The 26,085-nt window shown below is 38.3% G+C and overlaps 1 protein-coding gene across 1 annotated transcript in view; it reads left to right on the top strand.

The window, feature by feature from the left end:
* The window catches only part of DPYD (dihydropyrimidine dehydrogenase), an 853,279-nt gene extending 839,829 nt beyond the window's left edge, over positions 1-13,450 (top strand). Inside the window, exons 22-23 of the mRNA XM_060626444.3 lie at positions 9,291-9,431; positions 11,979-13,450. Of these exons, the coding sequence (XP_060482427.2) occupies positions 9,291-9,431; positions 11,979-12,152 (315 nt within the window). The 3' untranslated portion in view covers positions 12,153-13,450. The remainder of the gene's footprint in view (positions 1-9,290; positions 9,432-11,978) is intronic.
* The last annotated feature ends 12,635 nt before the right edge of the window (positions 13,451-26,085 follow it).

Below are 26,085 nucleotides of genomic sequence, written 5' to 3' on the forward strand. Positions count from 1 at the left end.
AGTGTGACAATATTATTTCTAAGCAAGCCATGCTCAATAGATCTCATCTTTTGTTCTTTTTTCCTTCAAATGCCTCAGATAAGATTTAATGGTCTGTTGCCTCAGAGGTAGGCGGTTTCAATATCAGTCCATCAGTAAGTATTTATTGAGTATTTGCTATGTGACCAGCAGTGTGCTATGGGCCGAGTTTATATCCAAAGCTGTAAAAAGCACGGTCCAAGGCACAGGAATTTCCCCAATCTCGGTGGAGATGTAGCACTAACATGTATTTGCTATGCACTCATTGCAATCCAGGAATTGTGCTAGAAACTAGGAATACAACATGAATTTTAAAAAGAAAGACATCTATCCTTATGGAGCTCATAGTCTAACAAGGGAAAAAGACACATGTTAAAAATTATTTACAGTTCAATCAAATATGTACAAAATGCTCTGGGAACACAGAGGAGTGAAAGGGATTAGTTCTGCCTCGGGTAATTGTGGAAAGCTTCACAGAGATGGTGATATTTAACATGGAGTTTAATAAATTAGTGTTAATTAAGCAGAGAATTAATAATAAAAGCTAATATTTATTGAGTACTTATGAGGTTTCAGGCACGGTTCTACATGCTTGAGAATTGACTCATTTAATTCTCACAGTAACCCTATCAGGTTCCCTGTTTTTCCCATTTTACTGATTAAGTAACTGATAAGCAGGTTAAATAACTTGCGCAAGGTCAAACAGCTAGGAAGACATCAAAACCAAGATGTGATTCTGAAGTCTGGCTCTAGAACCTGGCCCTTAAACACTGTCTTCTGTGTCTCTCACAAAAGAAAAAAAAAAAAAAAGAAGGAAGGCGGTATTTCAAGCAAATCAGTGCGTTTGAAAAGTATAGTATCTATACATGTTGGGAATAAAATACAGCCATGGGACCTTAAATCCAATACACAATCCCTGAATCAACCAGGTAGTAGGGTCTGACTGGTACACCCATTCTTTTTTTCAGTAGGAATTCATAGAAAGGACCAAACTGAGAGGCAATACTGAGTAAAATAATCCAGTTTTCTTGATCAGTCTTAGCATGATATAAAAGGGCAAAGGGATGTACTGATTAAGCTGCTGACAATGTCAGCTAGAGCATCAGTTGGTTATTCCCAGTGTTACACTGTGACTACGGGGTTCTTGAGAACCCAAAGTGTTCACTAGCAACATGCTATCCAGCTTCTCCTTGCCCCCCTCAGAAGCTAAAAATAGCCTCAAAGGCCCTCAGTCCTATACCAGGGAGTGGTCTGAGGCCCTAAGGTCAACCTGGCTGGCATCCAGTTGATTTCCTTTTTAGCAACCCCACATTTCGACTTCCATTTCATAATGACACAGCATTTACCATATATATACGTATATATATATATATATATACGTATATATATATATACGTATATATATACGTATATATATATATATCACCACATTATAGAGCTGCCAATTTTATGAAAGAAACAGAAATGAAAGGATTCTGAAGAAGAGGGTAGTCAGAAATAGTGCTGGAAGATTGAAGGAGAAGAATCGGAGATAAAGTAAGAAAAAGAGCTGGCCTCCTGCAGCAGGTATAAAGGTCTCCTTCTAAAAGGTGAACCAGGACTTTCCGAAGAAGCTCCTGACACGTTCCACAGGTTCACTTGTGCCAGAGAAAGGAAACCGAATAGGAGACAGTTTTGTCTCCTCACCGAGAACCAAAGCGACAGTGTGCACATTTGGCCCAGCTAAATGAGAAACGTGCTTTATTCCCAGGCAGCATATAACAGAGATTTGAGAGTCTGCCAAGACTTATAAAGTCCCCCGAATGCTTCCCACTTCTGTTGATATATATGAGAATGAATTCTCATTCTCCTTATGAAGCCAGGAATGTATCTCTAACGTCTTTGAATTTCTGGGTAGGAAAATGAATGGTTTAGGGGCACTAGCGATGTTTTCATCTCTTCTTCCTGCTGCTTCTAGTAAGAGATGGACTGCATCTCATAAGACTGGCAAGACAGTGTTGGCAGGAGACCAGTCAGCCTGATCGAGTGGTTTATTATTTCAATTGAATTGTGAGAGAAAGGAGAAAAGTACTCAGATAAAACTGTAAGACTGTATTAGATACTACAGAGCATAAAAGAGATGGCGCAGGAAGAGAAATAGTGGAGGACTATCCCAGCAATTGTCAGAAGATACCATAAAAATGCGATGGGGTAACATTAACCTTCTCGGTTGTCTCTATACCAACAAATAGCCGGTGGAAAATTATTGAACTGAACTTTAAGAGAAATGGACCTTATTTGGTAAATATCATCTCTTACATCTTATGGGGATGTTTTGCAATGTGCTTCCTGGGTGGAATATGACTATGGAAAGGTGTATCGTGTTTGGAATAAATAGGTCTAATTGAAGGGCTGGGGGAGGAGCAGTGTATGTCAAAAAGATATACACGTGCATTGAAATCCACAAACCTGAAAGTGAAGCATGGAGGAAGCAGCTGCAGGAGAGTGAAATGAAAGGAAAACAGAAATGTTATCCTGGGACTACATCAGAGACCTCATAACCAGATGGTTAATATGGACAGGCAAGATAGAGGAGCGATGTAAGCCTTTACAGACTTCAGATGAAAATCCCACTCCACTAAAGGCAAAACATCTGAAAAATTATTGAATTGCCTTGTTGGAAATTTAATCCCACAGAAGAGAGAGAAGCCATGAGGGGTCTTGCTGCATTGGCTTATTTCTGGCTCCTTATAAAAATCCGTTTGGGGAAAGTGGCAGCTAAAAGAGTCTTGAAGGAAAGTAACCATCCCATATCATCCTAGAGTTCATTAGGCCACAGAGAGGAACTCAGCTTGGACATACATGTATGTCCCACCTTTAGTACATCCCATTTCAGGAAGTTCAGACAAAACAATAGAAAACAATCCCACAGTCGGTGACTCTAACTTGAGGATGGATCAAGAAGAATGAGAAGCTGTCAAATAGAAAGTTGACGACATAATCACTCAGTTTCCCAACGAGTAAGAAAAGAGTCAAGCATTTAGATAATTCAATAGCGAATGGTCGTATGAGAAAATAAAGATCACATTACCAATGATGATCATAAAACAGTGGCATCAAGGATTAAGGATGTTTCAGAAGTACCAAAGCCTCAAATTATCTGAATTTCAAAAAAAGTATTAGGAAAAAAGAAAATGTATTTGGTCTATTAAAAGTTTTTGAGAAAGGAAAAGAAAATACACCCACTACTTAGAGCAGATGGTATACTGTTAACTTACAATTAGTGAGAAGTGTTCAATTCCTATTATCTTTCTAGCATCCCCATAGAGAATGCTCTTAGAACTGAAAAGGTAGGGAAAATATATTTGAGAGGTGAAGCCCAAGATAGGAAAGGATATAGTAAAAGCACATCACATTAGCTTCATGGAATTTAAACCCAAAATGTCTGGCATGAACTTGCTACTTTAAAGCCTGAGCTACCTACATAAAAAGAATACAGTGATTAGAGTACCCTTCTGTACTAAGCCAACCATGGTTACACCCAAGCCTCACTCATCTGTCTCTCCCACTCACGAGCCCCTCCCACTCCTTCTTTGCCCCATTTCAGTTCCCGGATTCTCGCTTGCTTCTGTCTCATCTCTCGATTACTTTTTTCACTCACCTTCCCCACCAATCTACAACTTTATTTCCAAGCTTATGCTCTGTCTCTGACCTCCCATCTCAGCATATTCATGCTAAGCCCTCAGTTATCAGAGTTCTGCTGAATATAAACTCAAGATTTCCTTTTCTCACTGCACAGACCCCTTCCCTGCTTCCCAGCTCAGAGGGTATCAAAAATAAATTGCATGCTCTATGTTTGAAAGCATCTTTGTATGATATTGCTGTATCACACTGCTGAAAAATAAATGTTGCCTCAGGTTCTTTAGAAAAGGAAAAGGTGGATGTGGTAGGGAAAAGGTAGAAGTAGACGAGAATGCTGGAGGTCTGACTCCAGTGAAAGTCTCCAAAGATCATTAAACTTTCAACTTGAGAGAGTTAGTAAAGAAAGAAGTTATTAAGAATCAGCATAAATTCATTGAGAATGTACCATACCATCTCATTTCCTATTTTGATAGCTTTATTAGGCAAGTAGTGTGAACTTGGAGTAAAAGATAAGAACCTGTGACATTGGTTATGGTACAGATAAGGATAAGATGATTAAACAGCTACACCCAAATAATTTAAATATTGGATCCCTTTCAGACTGAGGCCATAGGATTGTCCACAACACTGTTGTCCTGGTCCTGGCCTTTGAATGGCACTCTTGACAGGTTTGGAGAAAGTATGTTAATCAGATGTGTAGAAGACTTAAAGCTAGGAAAAACAGTTAACATGCCAGATAACAATCGCAACTTGAAAGTACTTCAATCACCAATAAAAACTAGGGGAAAACTAACAGATTTATGCCAAGCATAATAAATTGAGTATGATACAGCAAGGATAGGATTGGGGGCCTCTAGTTCCTCACGCTTTGGTCCTAAAATTTATATCAAACAGAAATATTGACTGATTTAGGCTTTTTTAAATGTTTATTTATTTATTTTGAGACAGTATGTGAGTAGGAGAGGGGCAGGCAGAGAGAGAGGGTGAGAGGGAATCCCAAGCAGTCTCTGCACTGTCAATGCGGAGCCCGACTCGGGGAAATCAAGAGTCAAACTCCTAACCAACTGAGCCACCCAGGCACCCCCAGACTGATCCAGTTTTTAAAAATACTTTTGATGATCCCAAAGAAATAATTAACTGACAAAGACGTGATTCTGGAATTCTATAATCCTTCACAATGTTAATTTTGGGAACACTTAATTTAAATCAAACGTGTCATCTATACTTTAAAGAATTTGGCATCACTTTCTCCGTATGCATATTCACACATAAACATTTCCACTAATCAGGGATGGCTATAGCAGATTGCTTGACCTTTGTATATGCATACCCTGCTTGGAGTAATGAATGTAGGTGTGTGTCCAGGGAGGAATAGAACAGCCATATGTCCTTTACTGATTATATGTGTCTTTCAGTGAACTCCAAATTCCAGATGTGTATTCAAAGATACTCATAAGCTGGCAGTACTAAATGGAAGCTTTGGGTTTTAAACAATGTCCACATTTTCAGGCACATGGTGTGGTAATTCATTTTCTTTGCTATTCTTTCCAAAATAATTTATGATAGTTATCATTGTTCTAACCTCTTCCAGATTAAAAAACTATATACAATGTCTTAAGAACTATGAAGACTACATAACACCATGTGTTGATAAAATTTAGAGGCTCCAAGGACCTTATTTTATTTAGTTTTACATTAAGCATAAGGTTTTAATAAATCACAACAGCAAATCTCCAATGTAGAGAAGAAGGTATATTTACTATACACAGAATGTGAACTTGCCTCTTAAAATAAAATCTTTTAAAATATACATTGTTTCTTTTGAATAAGCCTTCAAGGTTTTGATGACTGTCTAGGGAATTTCCTGTTTAATCATTGTTTGAATATTTTTTGGTGATTTCAGTCAAGCTGTGATCTGATTCAATGAAACAGAGAAATTTTTGATTTATTTCCTAGATTGAAAAAATTATTTTCTATCACATGTAAATAGCTTTATAGCTGGCGAGTGACCTTATGTACTTACTACCTTAAAACATTATTAGAAAATATTAAACATGTCCAGATACTTTGACTATGATTATTTTGCATTTAAAGAAGTGCTCAGGGGCACCTGGGTGGCTCAGTAGCTTAAGTGTCCAACTTTGGCTCAGGTCATGATCTCACGGTTGGTGGGTTCGAGCCCCACATTGGGCTCTGTGCTAACAGATCAGAGCCTGGAGCCTGCTTCTGATTCTGTCTCCCTCTCTCTGTCCCCCTCCTCCACTTGCACTGTGTCTCTCTCACAAAAATAAATAGACATTTAAAAAAATACTTTTTTAAAATAAGTGCTCAAATCTATTTTGATTCTCATGCTAATAAAAATGTTCAGTAAATCAACAAGTATCTATTAACCCATACAACTATGTGCCTAATATTACACTGTATATTTAGCACATAAATAAATGAAAGCTATATTTATTTTAACAGATATTTGAGTACCCATTATGTTTCAGTGATCTGCAGGAGCAAGATATGCCACAGGAGACACAAAGATGAATTAAAGCCTGCTAAGAGATTGCATATAGGAAGCTAAATATAGAAACTATCTACAACATGAAGTAGAATTTGCTAAATAGAGAAATAGCGGATGAGTCAGCATAGCAGTGCTTATGACCATAGAATTTGAAGTCATGCAGCACTGTTCTGAATCCCTGCTTCATTATTTACTTAATTTTGTACCTTAAATCTGATTCACTGCATCACGTATAAAATGTGTTGAGGTTTAAATGAGACAGTGCTTTAAAATCATGGCATTGGTAGGGGCGCCTGGGTGGCTCAGTCAGTTAAGCGGCCGACTTTGGCTCAGGTCATGATCTCACGGTCCGTGAGTTCGAGCCCCGCGTCGGGCTCTGTGCTGACAGCTCAGAGCCTGGAGCCTGTTTCAGATTCTGTGTCTCCCTCTCTCTGACCCTCCCCCATTCATGCTCTGTCTCTGTCTCAAAAATAAATAAACGTTAAAAAAAAAAATCATGGCATTGGTCTGATACATAGAAAGAACTCAAAAGTTGTCTGCTATCATTGGTCCCGTATAATAGATAAAATGCTATAGGTCACTAGGGGAAATATAAAGATGGGGAGGGGAGAAAGAGAGGTCAGGGGGAAAGGAGGAGATGAAGGAAAAAGAGGAAGAGACAAAGAGATTACATCTTCAATTTGGTTGGGAAAGGCAAAAGAAGGATTGAGGAAATCTTCATGAAGTAGTGGCATGTCAGATGTCTTTGGAGGATGGATAGGAGTTTTCAAAATGGAGATGAGAAGGAAGGGTATCCTAGACAGATACCCTCAACATAAAATTAGGTTCCAGAGGAGTCCACTGACAGGTGTGTTCAGTGTAGCTGAAACACGTGGTATTTGGAAGCGATAAATAAGACCAAAAAAGACATTGTTAGAAAGCCTTAAATGCCAGACTTAAATGTGAGACTGTATTTAACATAACAGATTTTTGAGTAAGGTAGTGAGAAATTGAGTCCATGCTGTACAGCCTGGATTAAGATGACAACATTGCATAGGGTGGAATGGCAACGGAAGACTATGAGCATGAGACTCATCACATAGGCTCTTAACTGCATTAGAGGTAACAGGAAACTAATGAGCAATGGTTCCAGATTGTAGCCGACTTGGAAAGAAGATTCAAAAGATATTGCAGATCCAGAACTCACAAGACTTGACCACAGATGAGATGCTGGAGGAAGGAAAAGTTGGAGTAGATCGCACCCTCAAATTTCAAGCCTCCGTGATTGGGAAAATCCTACCACTGTTGACAAAATGAAGGAAGTCATGGGGCGCCTATATGGCTCAGTTGGTTGAGTGTCCGACTTCGGCCCAGGTCATGATCTCACGGTTTGTGAGTTCGAGCGCCACGTCGGGCTCTGTGCTGACAGCTCAGAGCCTGGAGCCTGCTTCAGATTCTGTGTCTCCCTCTCTCTCTGCCCCTCCCCCACTCATGCTCTGTCTCTCTTTCTCTGTCAAAAATAAACATTAAAAAAATTGTTTTTTTTAAATGAAGGAAGTCAGAAGGAAGACCCAGTTTTGCAGTGTTGATGAAAAGTTTAGTGAGTGGAGAATCTGTGTTAGCAATTTCTAGTAACAATGCCTGTCGTGAAGCTGACAAATGTAGATCTTGAGTTTGTGAGAGTGATTCTGAATAGAGATATTGATTTGGACATCAAGTGCCCACCTACAGACAGACTGCAGTACAGTTGAAATTATATCTTCAACACATTGAAAAGAAAATAGTGAAGAGTCTTGTAAATTTTCTATCATCTTACTCCTAGAGAGATGAACAAATGAAGTACATATTATAATGTAAACCTTGTTTCGGTTTGAAAACTCCAAGTCATGTGCATATTGTCATTTAGAGCTTGAAATGGAGAAAAAAGTAAAATGAGGGTAACCAGGGTCATAAAGAGAAGAACAGAAAATAAAATGCCAAAGAGAATATAGGAAGATTGCTTTAAGAGTCAGACCTCCTTGAATGTGGACCTTGAATTCGAACAAAATATTCTCTTGGTAAAAAGTTAAAGACAAAAGCAGAAAATGTTAACAGCATACTAATTTGACAAACATTGTTACATCCTTCTGTTTTTGTTTTATGAAAGAAAGTATTTCTTATTGTTGATGAAACATCTTCTGTGCTTCACATATTAAGCACACTTCCAATTAATATGAAGAACAAAGCAATGTGTAACCACATGAAAAATCGTCAGCGGTGAATGAAGAAAATCCTAGTTCTTTAAAAGTAAAAGAGCAGCATCTTATTTAGCTATTAGATGCATCTAATTAATTAACATAAATTAGAATTTTTAAATAATGAAATATACTCTTCAAGACATGACAGGTGGGTATGCTATCAAAGCACTTTTCTAAATGAAAATCTGGAATCCAAATGCAGTGATACAAATGCATAGCATTCACATTTTTATTCCCCTCATTCCTACCAATCTAAAGTTTTCTAGTTTAAGTGTGTTACCCTGTTGCGCTTTTTATTACTTCTGCATCCTTCAAAGTTCAAAATTGGAAAAAGGTAAGCTACAACCACTGAAAAGGGTGTCATTTCTTCTGTCCGCAGAAACACTGTTTTAGATCATCTGGTAGAAATCCTATGGAAAGCAGCCAATTAGGTCTTGTGTTTCTAAGCTGGATACACACACACACACACACACACACACACACACACACACACACATTTTGCCTATCTTTCAGAAGACAAAAAATTTTAAGCTACCATTATGAAAAGCATTAACTACAAGAACTATACTACTGAAAGCCTCCTAAGTTACATAATGCAACATTATATATTAAAAAAAAAAAAAAAACTGGGGCATCTGGTGGCTCAGTTGGTTAAGCATCTGATCTTGGCTCAGGTCATGATCTCACGGTTTGTGAGTTCGAGCCCTGTGTCAGGCTCTGTGCTGACAGCTCAGAGCCTGGAGCCTGCTTCGGATTCTGTGTCTCCCTCTCTCTCTGCCTCTCCCCTGCTCATGTTCTGTCTCTCTCAAAAATAAAATAAACATTAAAAAAAACCAACAACAGAGAACTCTGGACTGATAGTAATTATTACATGGCAATGTTTTACAATGAACACTGTAAGTAATTCAGTGCCTATGTTTTAGGATGTAATTGGAAAAGCACTGCAGTACCTTGGAACTTTTGGGGAACTGAGCCACCTCGAGCAAGTTGTGGCCATGATCGATGAAGAAATGTGTATCAACTGTGGCAAATGCTACATGACCTGTAATGACTCTGGCTACCAGGTAAGAATTCTACTGTAATTAGGATGCTGTGAGGCATGTTTCTTCTGGTTTTTTAGCGGAAAGCATCTTCTGTTGCTAGGTGTGCAATTCAGACCAGACGTGCCCGATACTGTTCCTCAGCAATGGTATGTCTGTCCCCTCGCCCTCTGGGCATAGTAATTTTTTTCAAAGGAAAGCGATAACTTATACTAACTGTGCCACCATTCAATGTACAGTGTTTTTTGAAAATATTTTATTACCCATAAAACTGGATGGAAAAATCCAACCCAAAGAGAAATCCACACAATCACGCACATTAGGAAGCATTGTGCTTTAATACAGAGGGAAGGGAAAGGAATTACCATTTATTGCCATCACCCTGAAAGGACTTGATTCTTTCTACCAAAAGAGAATTCTCTTCTGTCCAGTATTGACTGGGCTTCTACTACCGTAAGAAAGAAAGAGCACTTTCCCATCAGGCCAGGCGTTGGGACTGGGAATTCCTTTGTGGCTGGAGAAGCCAGCAAGTTGTATTCTTATCACATGCGGTAGCCATGGATTCATCCCAGTTCCTCACCCTTCATCTGAGAAGCTGCCAGGGGGTGACACAGGAAAAGTAGGGATTCAGCTGTCTTCAGTCTCACAACTACAGAATAATATTGTTTTCATTACGCTTTTCAAGCTATGAAGAAGTAAAGTAAAATAATACATTTAAAGATGATTAATGGAATTTTGAAGATAGATAAAATGGACTATTTTTAAAAATTGAAGTTTATTAAACTTCTCAGCCTGGAGGAAGATCCCATGTTGCTCGTGGTGGGATTGTGCATATTCTTCTGACCACCTAATTAAGAGATATAACAGACATATTGAAATTTTTAAAAAATCTTCCTCTTTAATTTGACATTAGCTCTATGCCAAATTTTTACTCAACATATCACTTTTTTTTAATATAGCTGAAAGGTGTCTCTAACAGTTATTTTGGAAATGCTAATCCTATCACACTGACTTTCATCTTGGCTTTCCTCTAATTAACCAATCAGAGATGAGTTAATAAGTCCTGTCACCAAAATCATAGCAGTTCTCTAGTATCTCCATTCTTAGAAGTTACAGGGGCACGTGGGTGGCTTAGGTAAGTGTCTGACTCTTGATTTCAGCTCAGGTCACTATTTCACGGTTAGTGGGTTTGAGCCCCGAGTTGGGCTCAATGCTGATAGTGCAGGGCCTGCTTGGGATTCTCTCTCTCTCCCTCTCTCTTTGCCCCTCCCCTGTTCATGCTCTCTCTGTCTCTCTCTCTCTCTCTGTCTGTGTCTCTCTCTCAAAAAAAATAAATGAACTTTAAAAAAATTTAAAAAGAAAAGAAGTTATGACTCCTACCGTAAAATTCTAGCCTTGGTCCAATGTCAAAAATAAAACCAACCCCCCCCCAAACCCTTATTAATGAGAAAAAAATCACAGTTTTGCTTTAAAAAGTTTTTTAAGTACTCCTTTGACTCTTCTGTCTCAAGAAGATTTTAAAAAAAAACAGAAAAAGTCTTCAACTGATTATAAAGTTTTATGTCTGCAAATTTTTAAGTATGAAATTTTTAAGATAAGCATTATTTTATTTTCAATTGCTTCTTGAGTTTCTATTTATAAAAGGGTACATAAGGAGGAGAAATAGTTTTTACTCATTCACACAGTCATCCAAGATGTTGTTTTATTTTTAAAAATGACAACAATTTATGTGAACAAAGTTTCTTATGGTTTGTCACTTCTTCAGATATAATATGGTTGTTTCCTTAAAGATCAGCCTTTTTTTTTTTTATATTAAGCAGTCTGACATAATTTACTCTAATGAAACCATTTGTCTTTTATGTGCATAAAAGAGGAAATAATTACAGTTATAAGTAGCTTCAATTGGGGGAAGGAAATTTTTTTTTTAACAAAAAAAAAGTTATTTTGAATTGGATGATAACACGTTTTATATGAAACAGGACAAAAGTCAGAATCAAGGAATTGTTTACTTGGAAATCCTCAAACCTCAAAACTGGCTCTTAAGCTAACTTTTTTTTTTAACTCCTATTTTCTTCTAAAAACTACATGCATAATTTGATCCAAACAAATACATTCATTGCTCCATCTGACAGTGACCGTTTTTCCCTGTCGAGAGCGAGGAGCATGAGGAGAGAAAGCACCCCACTGTCCTCAGGTAGCAGACACCCCATCCTGATAGGACTGGAAGGACCCGAGCTCTGCTCAGAACAAAGGAAACTAGAGACTTACTGGTATGAAATAGTTCCCTCACGCAACACAAGAAAAATGTCTCCAAGGAATTTTAAACCATGTATTTCTAATTTAAAAGGATTTCTTTTCTATTGTGCCGTTGCTGTTGTTGTTATTGTTGTTGTTGTTGTTGTTGTTGTTTTCCCTCTGGCACCTCAACTGTTGCTATAGTTGCACGCAGTGCTGGGCGTCGTTGTCTCCAAGCTCCGCTCTACTGCGGTGGAGAAAAACGTTGATGCCAAAAGGGGGGCGTTCTTGACCTTTTTGGTCAGTGACAGCAATACTCTTTATTTCCATTTGCAGGCTATACAGTTTGATCCTGAAACCCACCTGCCCACCATTACTGACTCCTGTACGGGCTGTACCCTGTGTCTCAGCGTCTGCCCTATTATCGACTGCATCAAAATGGTTTCCAGGACAACACCTTATGAACCAAAGAGAGGCTTGCCCTTAGCTGTGAATAATCTGGTGTGTTAAGGTGATTTGTGAAACAGTTGCTGGGAACTTTGAGGTCACCTAGTATGCTGATCTTTTTAACTGTGATCATTATGTTCAGCTCTTTCTAAATTGAAACAAGTACATAATTTCAAAAAAAAAATTTCTGAGTGAATAATGTAATTTCTAAATAAATTTCCAAATTTTGAAAAATGTCTACTGCCAGTGGCCATGCAATTAATGGCCATAAAATGGAATAATTCTCCTGTGAGAATACTTGCTAAATAACTGCGTAGCAGTTAATTGGACATTCACCATCAGTTGTCCATTTTGAAAAATAGTAACTTTTTTGTGGCAATTAATGCAGTATTTCCAAATAGCCTGGTGCTGTGCTCTGTCTTTGATTTCTAATTGTAAGTGAAATTAAGTATTTTAGAACAAAGTACCATTTAACTTACAAGAAAATGTTTCCAAGGAAACATTTTATAATTAAAAATTACATTTAATTTTAACCCTGTTTCTAAGCAAATGTAATTAGCTCCATAAAGCACAAATGAAGAAAGTCAAATGATTATTTACCGTGGCAGGAGAAGAAAGCCAAAGAGGATTTGCAAAACTTTTTTAAGTCCCCTTTGTTAAAAATAGCTTCTTTGTGGGGGGCTAGAACCTCAAAGTGATAGTATTTAGTAATCATTCAAATCACTCTGCTAGTCACCATTCAAGCCTGAGGTGGGTGTTCAAACTCTACCAATGAATCAACATGATATTCTTCTTTAAATATTTAAACTATGTTCCTAACAAAACAAGATATTAGGATGGAATTCTGGTTAAAGCTACTCTTTTGCTGTGCACAGATCTGCTCTGTCTGCTTCTAATAGTAGCCTTCATGATTATAGCAATTAATGTTTGAACAAAGACCAAATTATACAGCAGTGGGCCATGTGCTTCATTATTCAAGAGTGAAAAATATAGTATTGGTAATATATATTAAGTGGGCAAAGCCTATTTGACTACTCTCTATTTTAGTGTTTAATTTTTTAAAAGGTAATCAAATAAAAAGAAATATATATTTTCTGTTATTGCCAATATTTTTGTATTTCTCTATTTTCATAATCAACAAATAGCATCATATAAATTCATTTATCTCTTTTTTGTGGTATATTTCAATATGAATCCATAAGTAACATATCTTTAAGTAACAATCTGTGGTATATTTCTATGGAAAATGTAAGACCTAGAAAAATAAATGTTTGATTATGCACTTTTAGAAATGCACATTTACCACAAAATCTACATGATTGAGTAATATCAAATAAAATATCATAAAGCATCTTAAACAACATGGTCTTTTGCTGCCTCATTTGCAAGTACAACATCATGTCAACTATTTAGATTTTGAGGTGAAGTTTTTGATTAATCCTACAGTGAATTCCATCCAAGTGTGTATATAATGCTAGTTCAAAGCTAATGAGGGTAATGACAGTACAGTTATTTAAGTGTTTCATTTCCAGTCCTCTTGATCCAGGTTTTCCTACTGAGTTTAATTCCACTCTGCCAAAAGGCATCTTTCACTGGGCACAGGTCAGGGTTCTTGCAGTGGTTCATGGGCAGAGATAAATGAGAAATGGCAACCTAGCATCTTCACTGTAACAAAAATCAGTGTCACTTAATAGTATCCCTTAGTTGGATGTGAAATATTAAAGACTTATATCAATGGACTCCCTTTTATGGTCCTGTCATGGTGGGGCCATCTTACCTTTTGGACTTGGTCACAGCTTAGTGAAGGGTTCAACTTGTCCAGGAAATAAATTTACTGGGGCTATGTGGATGCCATCATAATGTATTACCCCCACCTCAATCTGATGAGAGCTTTTTGCTCTGGGAGTTTTATGAAAGTCCATTCCATGCATATATGCCTGAGTCCTCTTCAAGACACTGACTGCCAGGCAGAAATTCCCTTAATAGAGATTAAAGAAAAAAGTATTTTATGACTTTAGCCTCCTCCTCTGAGAAAGAATGAACGTGGCACTATAGCTCTTTTCTTGAACCGCTTTGGGGGACTGCACATGACCAGGCCTTTGAGCTAGGCCATGGCTATGTATGTTCCCCATACACATTACACCGGTATGTTCCCCATACACATTTCTGTTCTGTCCCCTTTCTACTGTACACCAAGAAGTATGTCTTATCCATGCTGTTTATAAGATGTGTAATTTATATAGACTGTTTATAAGACATGTAGACAATTGCAGAGAGACTCCAGAGCAGAGGAAGAATGAAAGTCATGTCATCCCATCCAGCAAGAGACCTCAAGCCCTTGGCCCTGACACACATGTTCTCATGACACCAGACCTTCAGACATGAGTGAAGACATAGGATTAGACTAAGGAGACTGATTCTGAGTGTTTCCTATATCTAAGAAATTGTACTAAATGATCTAAATATGTGATAGTTAATTTTATCTTGGCTGGTACCCAGTACCCAGATACTTGGTCAAGCATTATTCTGGATGTTTCTATGAGGTGTTTTTGGATGAGGTTTACAACATTTAAATTGGTAGACTCTGAGCTAAGCAGGTTGCTCTCCGTAATGTAGGTGGGCTTCATTTAAGCAGTTGAAGGCCCAAATAAACAAAAGGTTGGTTCCACCCCACCTCCCCAGCAAGAGGGAATCATCCAGTGTTTGGGCTTTGGACATCCTTTGCAATATCAATTCTTCCTGGTTTTATAGCAAACTGTCTTTGGATTTGAACTATAATTCCTGAATCTCCAGCTGGCCAGTCTCTTCTATCAGATTTTGGACTCATTAAGCCTCCACAATCACTTAAGCCAATTCCTTAAAGTAAATCTCTTTATATACACACACACACACACACACCCTGTATTGGCTTTGTTTCTCTAAAGAACCCTCATTAATACAACATATGTTATCTTATTTGAATTTTAAAATGATCAAAGGTAGGTTCTATTGTGTTTTTTTTCTTATTTAACAAATGAGGACATGGATGCTTAAGGAGTCTAAGGAACATGTTACGGGTCACATAGCTAATTAGGTATGTTTCTGAGTATGTTGGTGATGTCTAATATGCCCTCTGTTTTCTCTTTTGTTCATCCAGCCATTCATTCATTTAACCAATACTTATCAAATAACTACGATGTACCAGGCACTGGACTAAGGGCTGAGGGTGGGAACTGAAATGACGAAGGTTCCCTAAATGCCAGCCACTTAAAACCTACAGAGGAAATGGGCATGTAACAGTTGTTACAGAAAGTGTAGTTGGTGCTCAGAAAACAGTATTGAGAGAAGGGACATCGAAAACCTACCCCTTTGACAAGATAATAAGTTAAGCCAAGTTTTTAGCTCCATAAAAGACGTTTCTAAATAGGAAACAAGGAAAAGGAAAGCACAGAGGTATGTAAAGTCTGGAATGTCTAGAAAACTGTGAAAGCTTGGAATTAGCCAGAACAAAAGGAACATGTGGGATGTAAAGCAGAGAGAGAGAGAGGTTTGAATCACCTTAGAATCCCTCAGGGAATCAGAATCAGCATTTTGTTAATGTATGTATTCAAAAAACATTCCATACTTCCCTTATGCCAAGCACTTGCTAGTTCATGCTGTTTCTACTATGAACAAGACAGACATGATTCCTTCTTTACTGAGCTTATATCTTAGTGGAGAATAGAAAAAAGCAAGTAAATAAATACACTGCAAATTGTGGTAGGTGCGTGGCAATGACAGCTACGGCCTGGGGTAGAGACAAAGTGGGCATGCACTTACTCTTCATAAAGCAGGTCAGAGAACTCCTAATAGATGGGAAGGAGCTAGCCACAGGAAGAACAGAGAAGAATTGTTCAGGGGGGTGCCCTGGTGGCACAGTCGGTTAAGCGGCTGACTCTTGACCTCGGCTCAGGTCATGATCTTACGGTTTGTGAGTTCGAGCCCCATAACGGGCTCTGCATTGATGGTGTGGAGCCTGCTTGAGAGTTTGTCTCACCTCTCTGCCCCTCCCTAGCTTCCTCTCTCTCTCTCTCTCTCTCTCCCTCTCTCTCAAAATAAATAAATAAACTTAAAAAAAATAAAAAAGAATGCGTTCATGTTCTAGAAGTAGAAACCACTGGTGCAAAGGCCCTAAGGTTGAAAATAGCCTGAGTTATTCAAATTACTAAATCAAAGAAGGGTAATAGAAGACAATGCCCAAAATACATAGGAACTGTGGACTAGAAGCATAGGAGATTAACCTCAATTTCCTTATCTGTAAAATGGAGAAGATAATGGTGTTTAATAAGTTACATATAATCATAATTCTTGCTGCTGTTATTTATGGACATAAACATTTCAAATACAGTTTAAAGAAATAAAAGTCTACTAACAAAAATCGATATTTGCTAGACTCAAAATCAGACTGTCATAGTAGTGACTGGTAGTGTGACTTCCTAAGCTAACATTCATCATCTGTAGCAATCTAGAAAAAGATATCCCATGCAGTTGGAAGATCAAGACTAAAAAAAAAAAAAAAGTAGAGGGGTGCCTGGGTGGCTCAGTTGGTTGGGAATCTGACTTCAGCTCAGGTCATGATCTCACAGTTCGTGAGTTCAAGCCCCGTCTCAGCTTCTGGGCTGACAGCTCAGAGCCTGGAGCCTGCTTCTGATTCTGTGTCTCCCTCTCTCTCTGTTTCCCCCTCACTCTCTCTCTCTCTCTAAAAGATAAATAAACGTTACAAAAAGTAGAATAATCAATTCTGAGAAAAATGAAAGACCCAGGAATAAAATTTTAAAATATATAAAATTATCTCATTGTATATATATTTATATATATTATTAATTATATATATTATTATCTCCTTAAATGTATAAGTGTCTAATTTTACTTTCTCAATTCTTTAAGCTGTATAAAGAAGTATTTATTTTTTTTAAAAGAGGAAATTTAAAGACAAAGCAGACAAGTGACTTACATAAATTGATATGTTTAGTTGGTATCATATTTAGAAATGAAGCTCAGCCAACTAGATTTTCAGACAGTGCTCTCTCTCCCACTTCACTTTGCCAAGCGAGTATCCTTTATTTTTCTCCAATATGGATATTTGGAGATATATTATTCACTTTGGGTGGTCTTAGGATACCAGTAAATGGCCTAAAGAAATCAAGCACTAACTGTTGTCTGAAAGGGTTAAGATACTGCCCTTAGAAAGGAGCTTATTACCTGGCAGGATCTGATCTACTTCTGTCCTATGAAGTTAATTCAATTAACAGGAAAGCCATTAGACACACTATTATCTACCCAGAGCTGTAACTTTTCCTCTTACCCACAGATGCACACAATTCAGCAAACAGCCTGCAGAGTGAAAATTTGGACCAGATCCTTAATGATTCTGTAAGGTTCATGTAGTCTAGCTCTCGCTTTTATTAATTAATATGGTAACATTAATTAATATGGTACCTCATTTATTAATATAGATTTTCTGCTTAAATTCTTAAAATTACAGATGACATCTTTAAATTGAATAGTCGCATTTGGGTTGGAAACATGCACAGCTGATTGTCCCTTTGTGTTAGCCTTTCATCAACTGATGCAGAGCATTTATCAACTGATATTGGCTATCATTGTTTTCATACTTACCGTTCTCCTAATATGCACTATAAACTGCTGTGCCATAAGCAAGCCAAGTCATTTTGCCAATGGTAAATAGTGTATAGTAGTGAGTCATATTGATTTATGTATCTGCAGGTATTTATTTATAGAATTTATATAGTGCTTTTCCATATGCTGTGTTCTGCAAGCGCCAACAGCCTTCTGTGTACTCCTTTGTCTTTCTACTTCCATGACTTCTTTATTCCACTACCATTGATAAATTCATGTGTATATACTGCTGGCAGTTTTTAAAGACTTGCATTAGTCAACATATGGGTGAAGACCTCCTTGCTTCCCAATATATTTTTTATGTGTTTCTATTAAAAATAAGATCTACCTCCCTATCAATAGTGCTGGTTTCTTCATCTTTCCTGGCCTTCAGTGGTATCCATCTGCATGGATCTAGGTATTTGAGCCAAGATAAAACACCAAACACACACACACACACACACACACACACACACACACACACGTGTGCATAGCGATTTAAGATTACTGAAAAGGTTCCATCTGCATATTTTTCATGGAGTTGTAAGAACCTGAGTGTAAGATAAGAACCTTTCAATTCAATTTATGTCTTTAGGTAAGAAACTCAAAACTTCTTATTTAGTCTCTTTTAAAAGAACCTCTTTTGAGTGGAAGGGGGAGGGAGAGCTTAGGGATTTGGCACAGGACTATGGGAAGTTAATCATGAATTTTTAAATATTCCATTTCTGTTTTGCAATATTTGGGAGACTGCATCTTGCTCCTCCTTCTTATAGGCTGTGATGTTTCGATGGGGCTTCACCAACGTACATGGCTGCAGTGGGGGCATGGAACATTTAATAATGAAAGTTCATTTTTTCTTCTGAGACTATGGTATGAGTAATTTTTATCAGACTGCAAAGTCCTGCCAACAGTTATGGCCAATGACAATGCCTTCTACCGTAATACGATTCTGAGCTAACCCTTTATATAAAACCTTTGAAAGTTTCCTAAAGACAAGAATGTGGTAGTTTTATATTCTTTTCCACTGAAGATAGCAGTATACGGGCGCCTGGGTGGCTCAGTCAGTTGAGCGTCCGACTTCGGCTCAGGTCATGATCTCGCATTCTGTGAGTTCGAGCCCCGTGTCAGGCTCTGTGCTGACAGCTCGGAGCCTGGAGCCTGCTTCAGATTCTGTGTCTCCCTCTCTCTATGCCCCTCACTCATTCATGTTCTATGTCTCTCTGTAAAAAATAAATAAACATTAAAAAAAATTAAAAAAAAAAAACATTGCAGTATAGGAGTCCAAGGACCTAGCAAAGCAAAATGTAGATAAAACATCTACATGAAAGAGAGGAGGGAAAAGATCAGCGCCTCCAAAATCTATGTGTGCCACCCCCACTTCTCTGAATCTCAAATGTATATATCGGAGTGTTTATTGGACAGTGGGTTTTCAAATACAAACCCTAAAACCCATCGTGCTTAAAGTCAGCCCTGTGTCCTCCTTAGCTCATATCTTCTTTCCCTTCTTTGTGTACAATAACTTCACCTTGTATACTGCAAACATTTCATAACCAGAAACAAAAACACTACCCACGAAGGAAAAGCTGATAAGAACTACATTAAAATCAGAAGTTTCTTTTCGTCAAAAGATCATTAAGAGAATGAACAAATCACAGAGTGAGAAAATACATTTGCAATACATGTAACTGACAAAGGACTCATGTACAAAACATAAAACAACTCCTACAAATCCATAAGAAAAGACCACCAACAGAGCAAATGGGTAAAAGACATGAATAGACACTACACAGAAAGAGGATATCCCAATGGCAAATACATGTATAAAATGGTGCCTAACTTCATTAGTCATCAAGGTGTTGAAAACCAAAACACTACGATTTCAGAAGCCAAATCTTGAATAAGATGCAACCCACAGGATAGAAAAAAAATCTGAAAGAATCATAGCAAATAGAAAATTCTGAAGCTGCCTGGCCCCTAACCAGATTGTGTAATTGAGCAGTTAATAAAATTTAGCCTACAAGTTCCATGCTGAGGCAAAATGAGAAATGAAGTACTCTTAATCTTCATGCATTATAAAAGATTTATTTACTTAGGAGAGGAAGTTTATTAATTTCTGCATCAAGCAATGTTTTAATGAATGAATGACTGTCAATTTCAGAGTTTAGAAGATACCTTCCTTAAAGAAGATGTTCATGATCATAAACAGACCCACCTGGAATTTGTCAGGCAGTTAAAATTTTTAGATGGCTTGCCTGGTACTGTAAAGAAAACCATACTTGGCATATTACTATTAAATCAACCATTTTTACATTTAGCCAAGAGGTGTTTAGAAATCAACACTCTTAATCACTACACTTTAAATAGTAGAGGCAGTTCCATATTTATCAAATAATAATTATTAAAAACTTTCAGGTGTCAGGGATGCCCAAATTATCATGAAATTATTGGTCCTAAATGTATATACATTTAAGTTTTGGATCAATTTTGTCAGATGGGAAACTGGATATTCTTTTAGTTGCACAGAACAGAGTCCTACTAAAAATATCTCATACCACAGAGTATGGTGAGGGATATGGTAGCACAGAGTCTAATTAGGTGTTGCCAACATTCACTCAAGCAAGAAAGTTCAAGAACTTAAACTAATAAGGCAGCAATAGTGGGGTTAGGGAGGAGGGAATGGACTATCAATATATTTAGCAATAGAGTTGAGAACAACATATATTTATTAAGAATCAGTAGATACTAGCCACCGTGTAGAGTAATGAGAAAACACTAGGAAGACACGGTATTATATACTCCTAATAAAATGTTGAACAAACAGTTATGGAAATCCCAGTGGAGGCATCCTTGAATCCATCTGGGGAAGACAAAGGATGCTTCTCAGAGAATATATACCAGGTGAACTGAATCTTGCGGAGAGGTGGTACGATGTACTGGCTTAGAATGCCAATTCTGGAATCAAAATCCCTGTGTTTGAATCCTGGTTCTCTCCTCTCAGCTCTGTCTCCTTGTGGAAGGTACTTAATAATCCAAACCTGTTTTCTCAGTTGTAAACAGAAGTAGAAGGGAGACTGCTGATAACAACTAACACTTAAAGCTGTCAGTACATGTCAGGTCCTATTCCAAACACTGCCTCCTGTACTCCTTTTACCCGTCACCACAATCCTAGGAAGTAGGTACTAGTATTCTTACCAATTTAGAGATGAGGAAACTGAGGCACTGGGTACTGAGCTGTGAAACAATTTGTACAAGCCCCACTGTTGGTGAATGGCAGAGCTAAGATTTGAACACACACGTTCTAGTTCCTGAACCCAGGCCATTAGCCAATATAACACTCTCAACAATCAACTTCTCCGCATTAGTATGAGGTCAAAAGGAGATAATGCATGCAAAGTGATTAGCACAATGCCTGCATATGGAAGATGTTTAATAAATATTAGTTTTTATTATAGTAATTTATTATGTTATTTATATATAATACATAATATTATAGTTATAGTAGTTTATTATATTACTTATATATAATATATATTAGTAAATACTATTATATTATTTATTAGTTTTATTATAGAACTAATAAATACTAGTTTGATAATATTGATCATAATATAATATCAAACAGTAATAAACATTAGCTATTTGGAACGGTGCCGCTGCATGGTAAGATCTGCTGGCTGGACTTTATAAGGGGTACAGAGGAAGGAGCTAGGCAGCTGTCCTCAGGTGGGAGACCAGAACCTCCATTTCCAACTTCCCTGGTGGTAAGTGGTAGCAGTTGTTCTGCCCAGGACCAGCTTCCTGGCACAGGCTCTTTGGGCCTGACAGGCAGGAGAGCTGGAGTCATCCCATCGACATTTTCCAAGGACCAAGGATCAGCCAAGCCTTGTGCCAGGTTTCTCATGGGATGTAAAACTGAACAAAATAGCGGCTGAGAGTTCAGGTTCTGGAGACAGATTTTCTGGGTTCGAATCCCAGCACTGCCACTTAGCAGCTTTAGACTTGGGACAAGTTACCTAATCCCTCTCTATATCACTTCCCTTGTAGGAAACAGACCTCGTTGGGCTGTGTGCAGACGAAAAGGGCCGATACACCAAGTCCACAGTCATGCGCTTTGCTCAGTGCCCCCTCCACGCTGTCCCACCCCACACTGCCAGCCTGAATTTCTCATCTGTACTAGAGCAGTTACACCCATGAAGTGCTTTCCAACTCTTTATTTTCCTCTCTTGTGGCATAGAATTTTAAAAAATATTTATAGTGAAATATAATACATAAAACACCCCAATGCCTTAGCGTGTGCTTTTCCTTGTTCTGTTTTGCGCTTCATTATCTCGCACAAGGAGTAAATTTCATTTCTTTCTTCAAAAGCTACCCTCAAGAAGTCGGGGCCTCCTCTCTGAGGGCACCTGCGGACAGGACAGGTACTCATTCCCTCCTGCTCATGTCTCTGCTCCTTCTGTATCTGCCTATTGGCGCACAGGTTGCAAGATTTCCCAGGGCCAGGTGCAGGGCTGGCCTAGTGTAGGCTGGCTTATTGTAGATTATTTATTATAACAGCTTTATTAAGATATAATTCACATAACATAAAATTCAGCTACTTAACATGTACAATTCACCAGTTTTTAGTATATTCACTGAGTTATGCAACCATCAATCGTCACAATTAATTTCTTCACCTTCAGAAAGAAACTTCATACCCACCAGCAGTCACTCCGCATTCCTTTCCCCCCATCCCCCACTGGGAAAATATTAATCTACTTACTGCCTATGGATTTGCCTATTCTGGATATTTCATAATGGAACCACATAATATGTGATCCTCTGTGACTGCCTTTTCTCACTTAACATAATGTTTTCAAGGTTCATCCATGTTGTAACACGTACCAATGCTTCATTTCTTTTTATGGCTGCATAATATATCAGTGTTTACCCATTCATCAGTCGATGAATTTTTAGACTGCTTTCACTTTTTTGGCTGTTATTCATAAACCTTCTACAAACACTCATATACAACGTGGACATGTTTTCATTTCTCCTGGGTATATGTCCAAGAGTGGAATTGCTAGGTCACATGGGAACTATGCTTAACCTCAAGGAACTACCAGATTGTTTTTCCAAAGTGGCTGCACCATTTCACACTCCCACCAGCAATGTATCGAAGGGCAATTTCTTCACATCCTCACCAACATCTGTTAATATCTATCCTATTATTCTGATCAGATAGCTATCCCAACAATGTGAAAATGGTATCTCATTATGGTTTTGACTTGCATTTTGCTGATAGCTTATGAAGTTGCACATCTTTTCAGGTGTTTATTTGTTATGTTTATATCTTCTTTGGAGAAGTATCTATTCATGTTTTGCTTATTTTTAATTAGGTTGTCTTATTTAAATTGAGTTGTAAAAGGTCTTTATATATCCTAATACAAGTCCCTTATTAGATATATAGTTTCTTCCCATTCTCTATGTGCCTTTTTACTTTCTTTATAGTGTCCTCTGAAACACAAAATTTTTAAAATTTGGCTGATGTCCAACTTATCTACTTTTTAATTTTGTTTCTTATACTTTTTGTGTAATATCTAAGAAACTATGTAATGCAAGGTGACAAAACTTACACCTATGTTTTCTTCTAAGATTTTTATATTTTTGGGTTTTACATTTAGGTTTTTTAGCCATCCAAGTTAAATTTTTTAGAATAATGTAAAGCAGGGTTCCAGCTTCATTCTGTTTCACGTGGATGTCCTTTAATCCCGGAGCTGTTTCTTGAAAAGACCGTTCTTTCCCCTGTAATAACATTTTTTACTTAAATGGCATCCTACCTGGCTCCTGCTTCAGGGATCTCATAGTCTGACGATGGAGACTGGTAGGTACACCAGAAAAATCACAGTGCAACATAACAACGTGTGAGCCTAGAAAAGTACAAGACTTAGCTAGGAATCTCTTCTTCTCCTAGGTTTCTGGACTGAGCCCTGATATTGAACATAGAGTTACCACAAGCAACAGTTCTCTCTTCCTATGAGATATAGTTAAAAGTGAAACTTGTCCCTGCACTGATGGTGTGAAGCCTACTTGGGATTCTCAATCTCTCTCTCTCTCTCTCTCTCTCTCTCTCTGTCTCTCTCTCTCCCTGCCCCTCCTCTACTTACACTGTCTCTGCCTCTCTTAAAATAAATAAATAAACAATTTAAAAAAAAAAAGTGGCACCTGCATAATTCCTGAATTTCTGGAAGGTACTAACTAGTCTTTCCACGCATATGCATTTCCCAGCAATTAGTAATCACCAGGAATAAAAGCCCAGAAAAAAGGTGGATATTCCTCAGTTTTTTAAAAAAGAAAATCTTAAGTAGGATAAAAATACCCAAGGATCTAAGGCAGGTCTCCCCTAGAGAACAGCTCCCATTGCCTTTAGGGACACCGTCCTGGCCTGGGTTAAATCAGCCCATTAGTTTTAAACAGAGAGTCACCACATTGCCTTTCCCTGCCTTCTGTCTTGTTTTTCATTCTGAATCTGGGCGCCTGGCTTCTCTGCAGATATGGCTGAAATCACCAAACTCAATTAGCCAGAAGGGCTGCAGTACCTGCCCTTGGATGTCTGTCCGGGGGTGTCACAAAGGCTGCGGTGAAGGTCTGGAGATTGAGCAGGCTTTTCAATCACAGCCTCCTATTTCAGAGTTTGAGCCAAACTTTGGACTTGGTATTTCTAAGATGGTGAAGAAAACTTTGACATGAAATGACAGCATTCGTCAACGTTTTGCCATTTATCTATCAATTACAATAAGCTAATAATGCACGTAGATTTATTTTCTTCCCTTAATCTGACACTATGTTTATGGATGTGCACAAGTACAAATATGCTGTGTTCTGTAACTATGCCTTTCCAGTAACAGAAGCAATCTGTGTAATAATTGGTATTCATGGGCCTGTTGGCTCTGTCAGTTAAGTGTCCAACTTCGGCTCAGGTCATAATCTCGCGGTTCGTGAGTTCAAACCCCACATCGGGCTCTGTGCTGACAGCTCAGAGCCTGGGGGCTGCTTTGGATTCTGTGTCTCCCTCTCTCTCTGCCTCTCCCCTACTCATGCTCTGTCTCCTCTCTCTCTCTCAAAAATAAATAAATATGAAAAAAATAATTAGTATTCATTGATTAGCATGGAGGTTTATAAACACAGAATTTTACCCATAAAGATGTAAAATATTCTTTTGTTAAATAAAGAACCATCCTAAGGGGCTACTACCATTTGCTTCAATGTGTAGCATCGCTTTGCTGACGACCCGTGGAAGCTGTGTTGACCCTGCCAGCACCTGGCTATCTGGCAGACCCCATAAGCAACTGGGGAAGAAACTTCAGTGTTGCTTCTGGGTCTTCCACATAATTAGCCTGTTCATAGGCCATCTGGGTTGCTTTGATTTCACCGTCGCCATTTCTTTCAATCTGAAGAATTTCTGTGCATCTCTTCCTTTTGGGACTAAAATCATTAATAAGTTCTTTCTTTCTCTGGGACACTAACTTCTTTAATATGTCCGGCAGCTCTCTGTCCCCTGCATCCATCTCATTATGAAATGCCCCACAGACCGAAGGAGGGAGGTGTTTATATTTTATAATGCTGTCATCAAATTAACGGGTCTCGTTAGAAGGAAATTACAGATTTGGGGCTCCTTAATAGAATAGATTCTTAGAAAACCTCATCCAAAGAATCACAAAGGTACTCAAAGGGGACTGAATTTTGGCAATGTCCGCTCTGATGGGCAGACATGCTCAACTATAGGTGCTGGGCTAATCAAACCGGGCTGGGATCAATGCCAACCTAATTTGGATATCCTCAGGCCTCACTAGCCTGTGTGGACCAAAGAGGTCACATTAATATGAAATAGATGTCAATGCTTAATTAACCCTTACCTGCAAGCCTACCTGTGTCAGTCATTTTGTGAGAGAGCACACCCCTCCCCCAAATTCCAACAACAAGGAAAGGATTAGCAGAAGTCTCCAAGGGGCTGTGTGCCAGCATGGGGCCTGGGGACACCAGTGCACTACCACTGGAAACCTGGATTCACTTTATACCACACCTTGTTCACATTGTGCCAGTACACAGAGCCACCAAGTCTTTTAATCCTCTTAGTGCTACATCAGCACTGCTTTGGGGTAAAAAGAATAAAAGCTGCCCAAACTCCGTGTATCGCTTTCTGTTAAAAGGGTCCAATAAAGTGATCCTAATATTTATGGAGTCTGGGGCAAAAGTATAAATGGAAGGCCCCTAGCCCCAACCAAACCTTTCTCTCTGACCGCCTCTGGCCCTCTGTAAGTGGCCTCTGACGCATGACTATAGGCACCTCAGCACAAATGTTCAGGTCAGGGGAGAAAAAAGA

Source organism: Panthera onca, chromosome C1, assembly GCF_046562875.1.
Source record: "Panthera onca isolate mPanOnc1 chromosome C1, mPanOnc1 haplotype 2, whole genome shotgun sequence".
Taxonomy (NCBI): Eukaryota; Metazoa; Chordata; class Mammalia; order Carnivora; family Felidae; genus Panthera; species Panthera onca.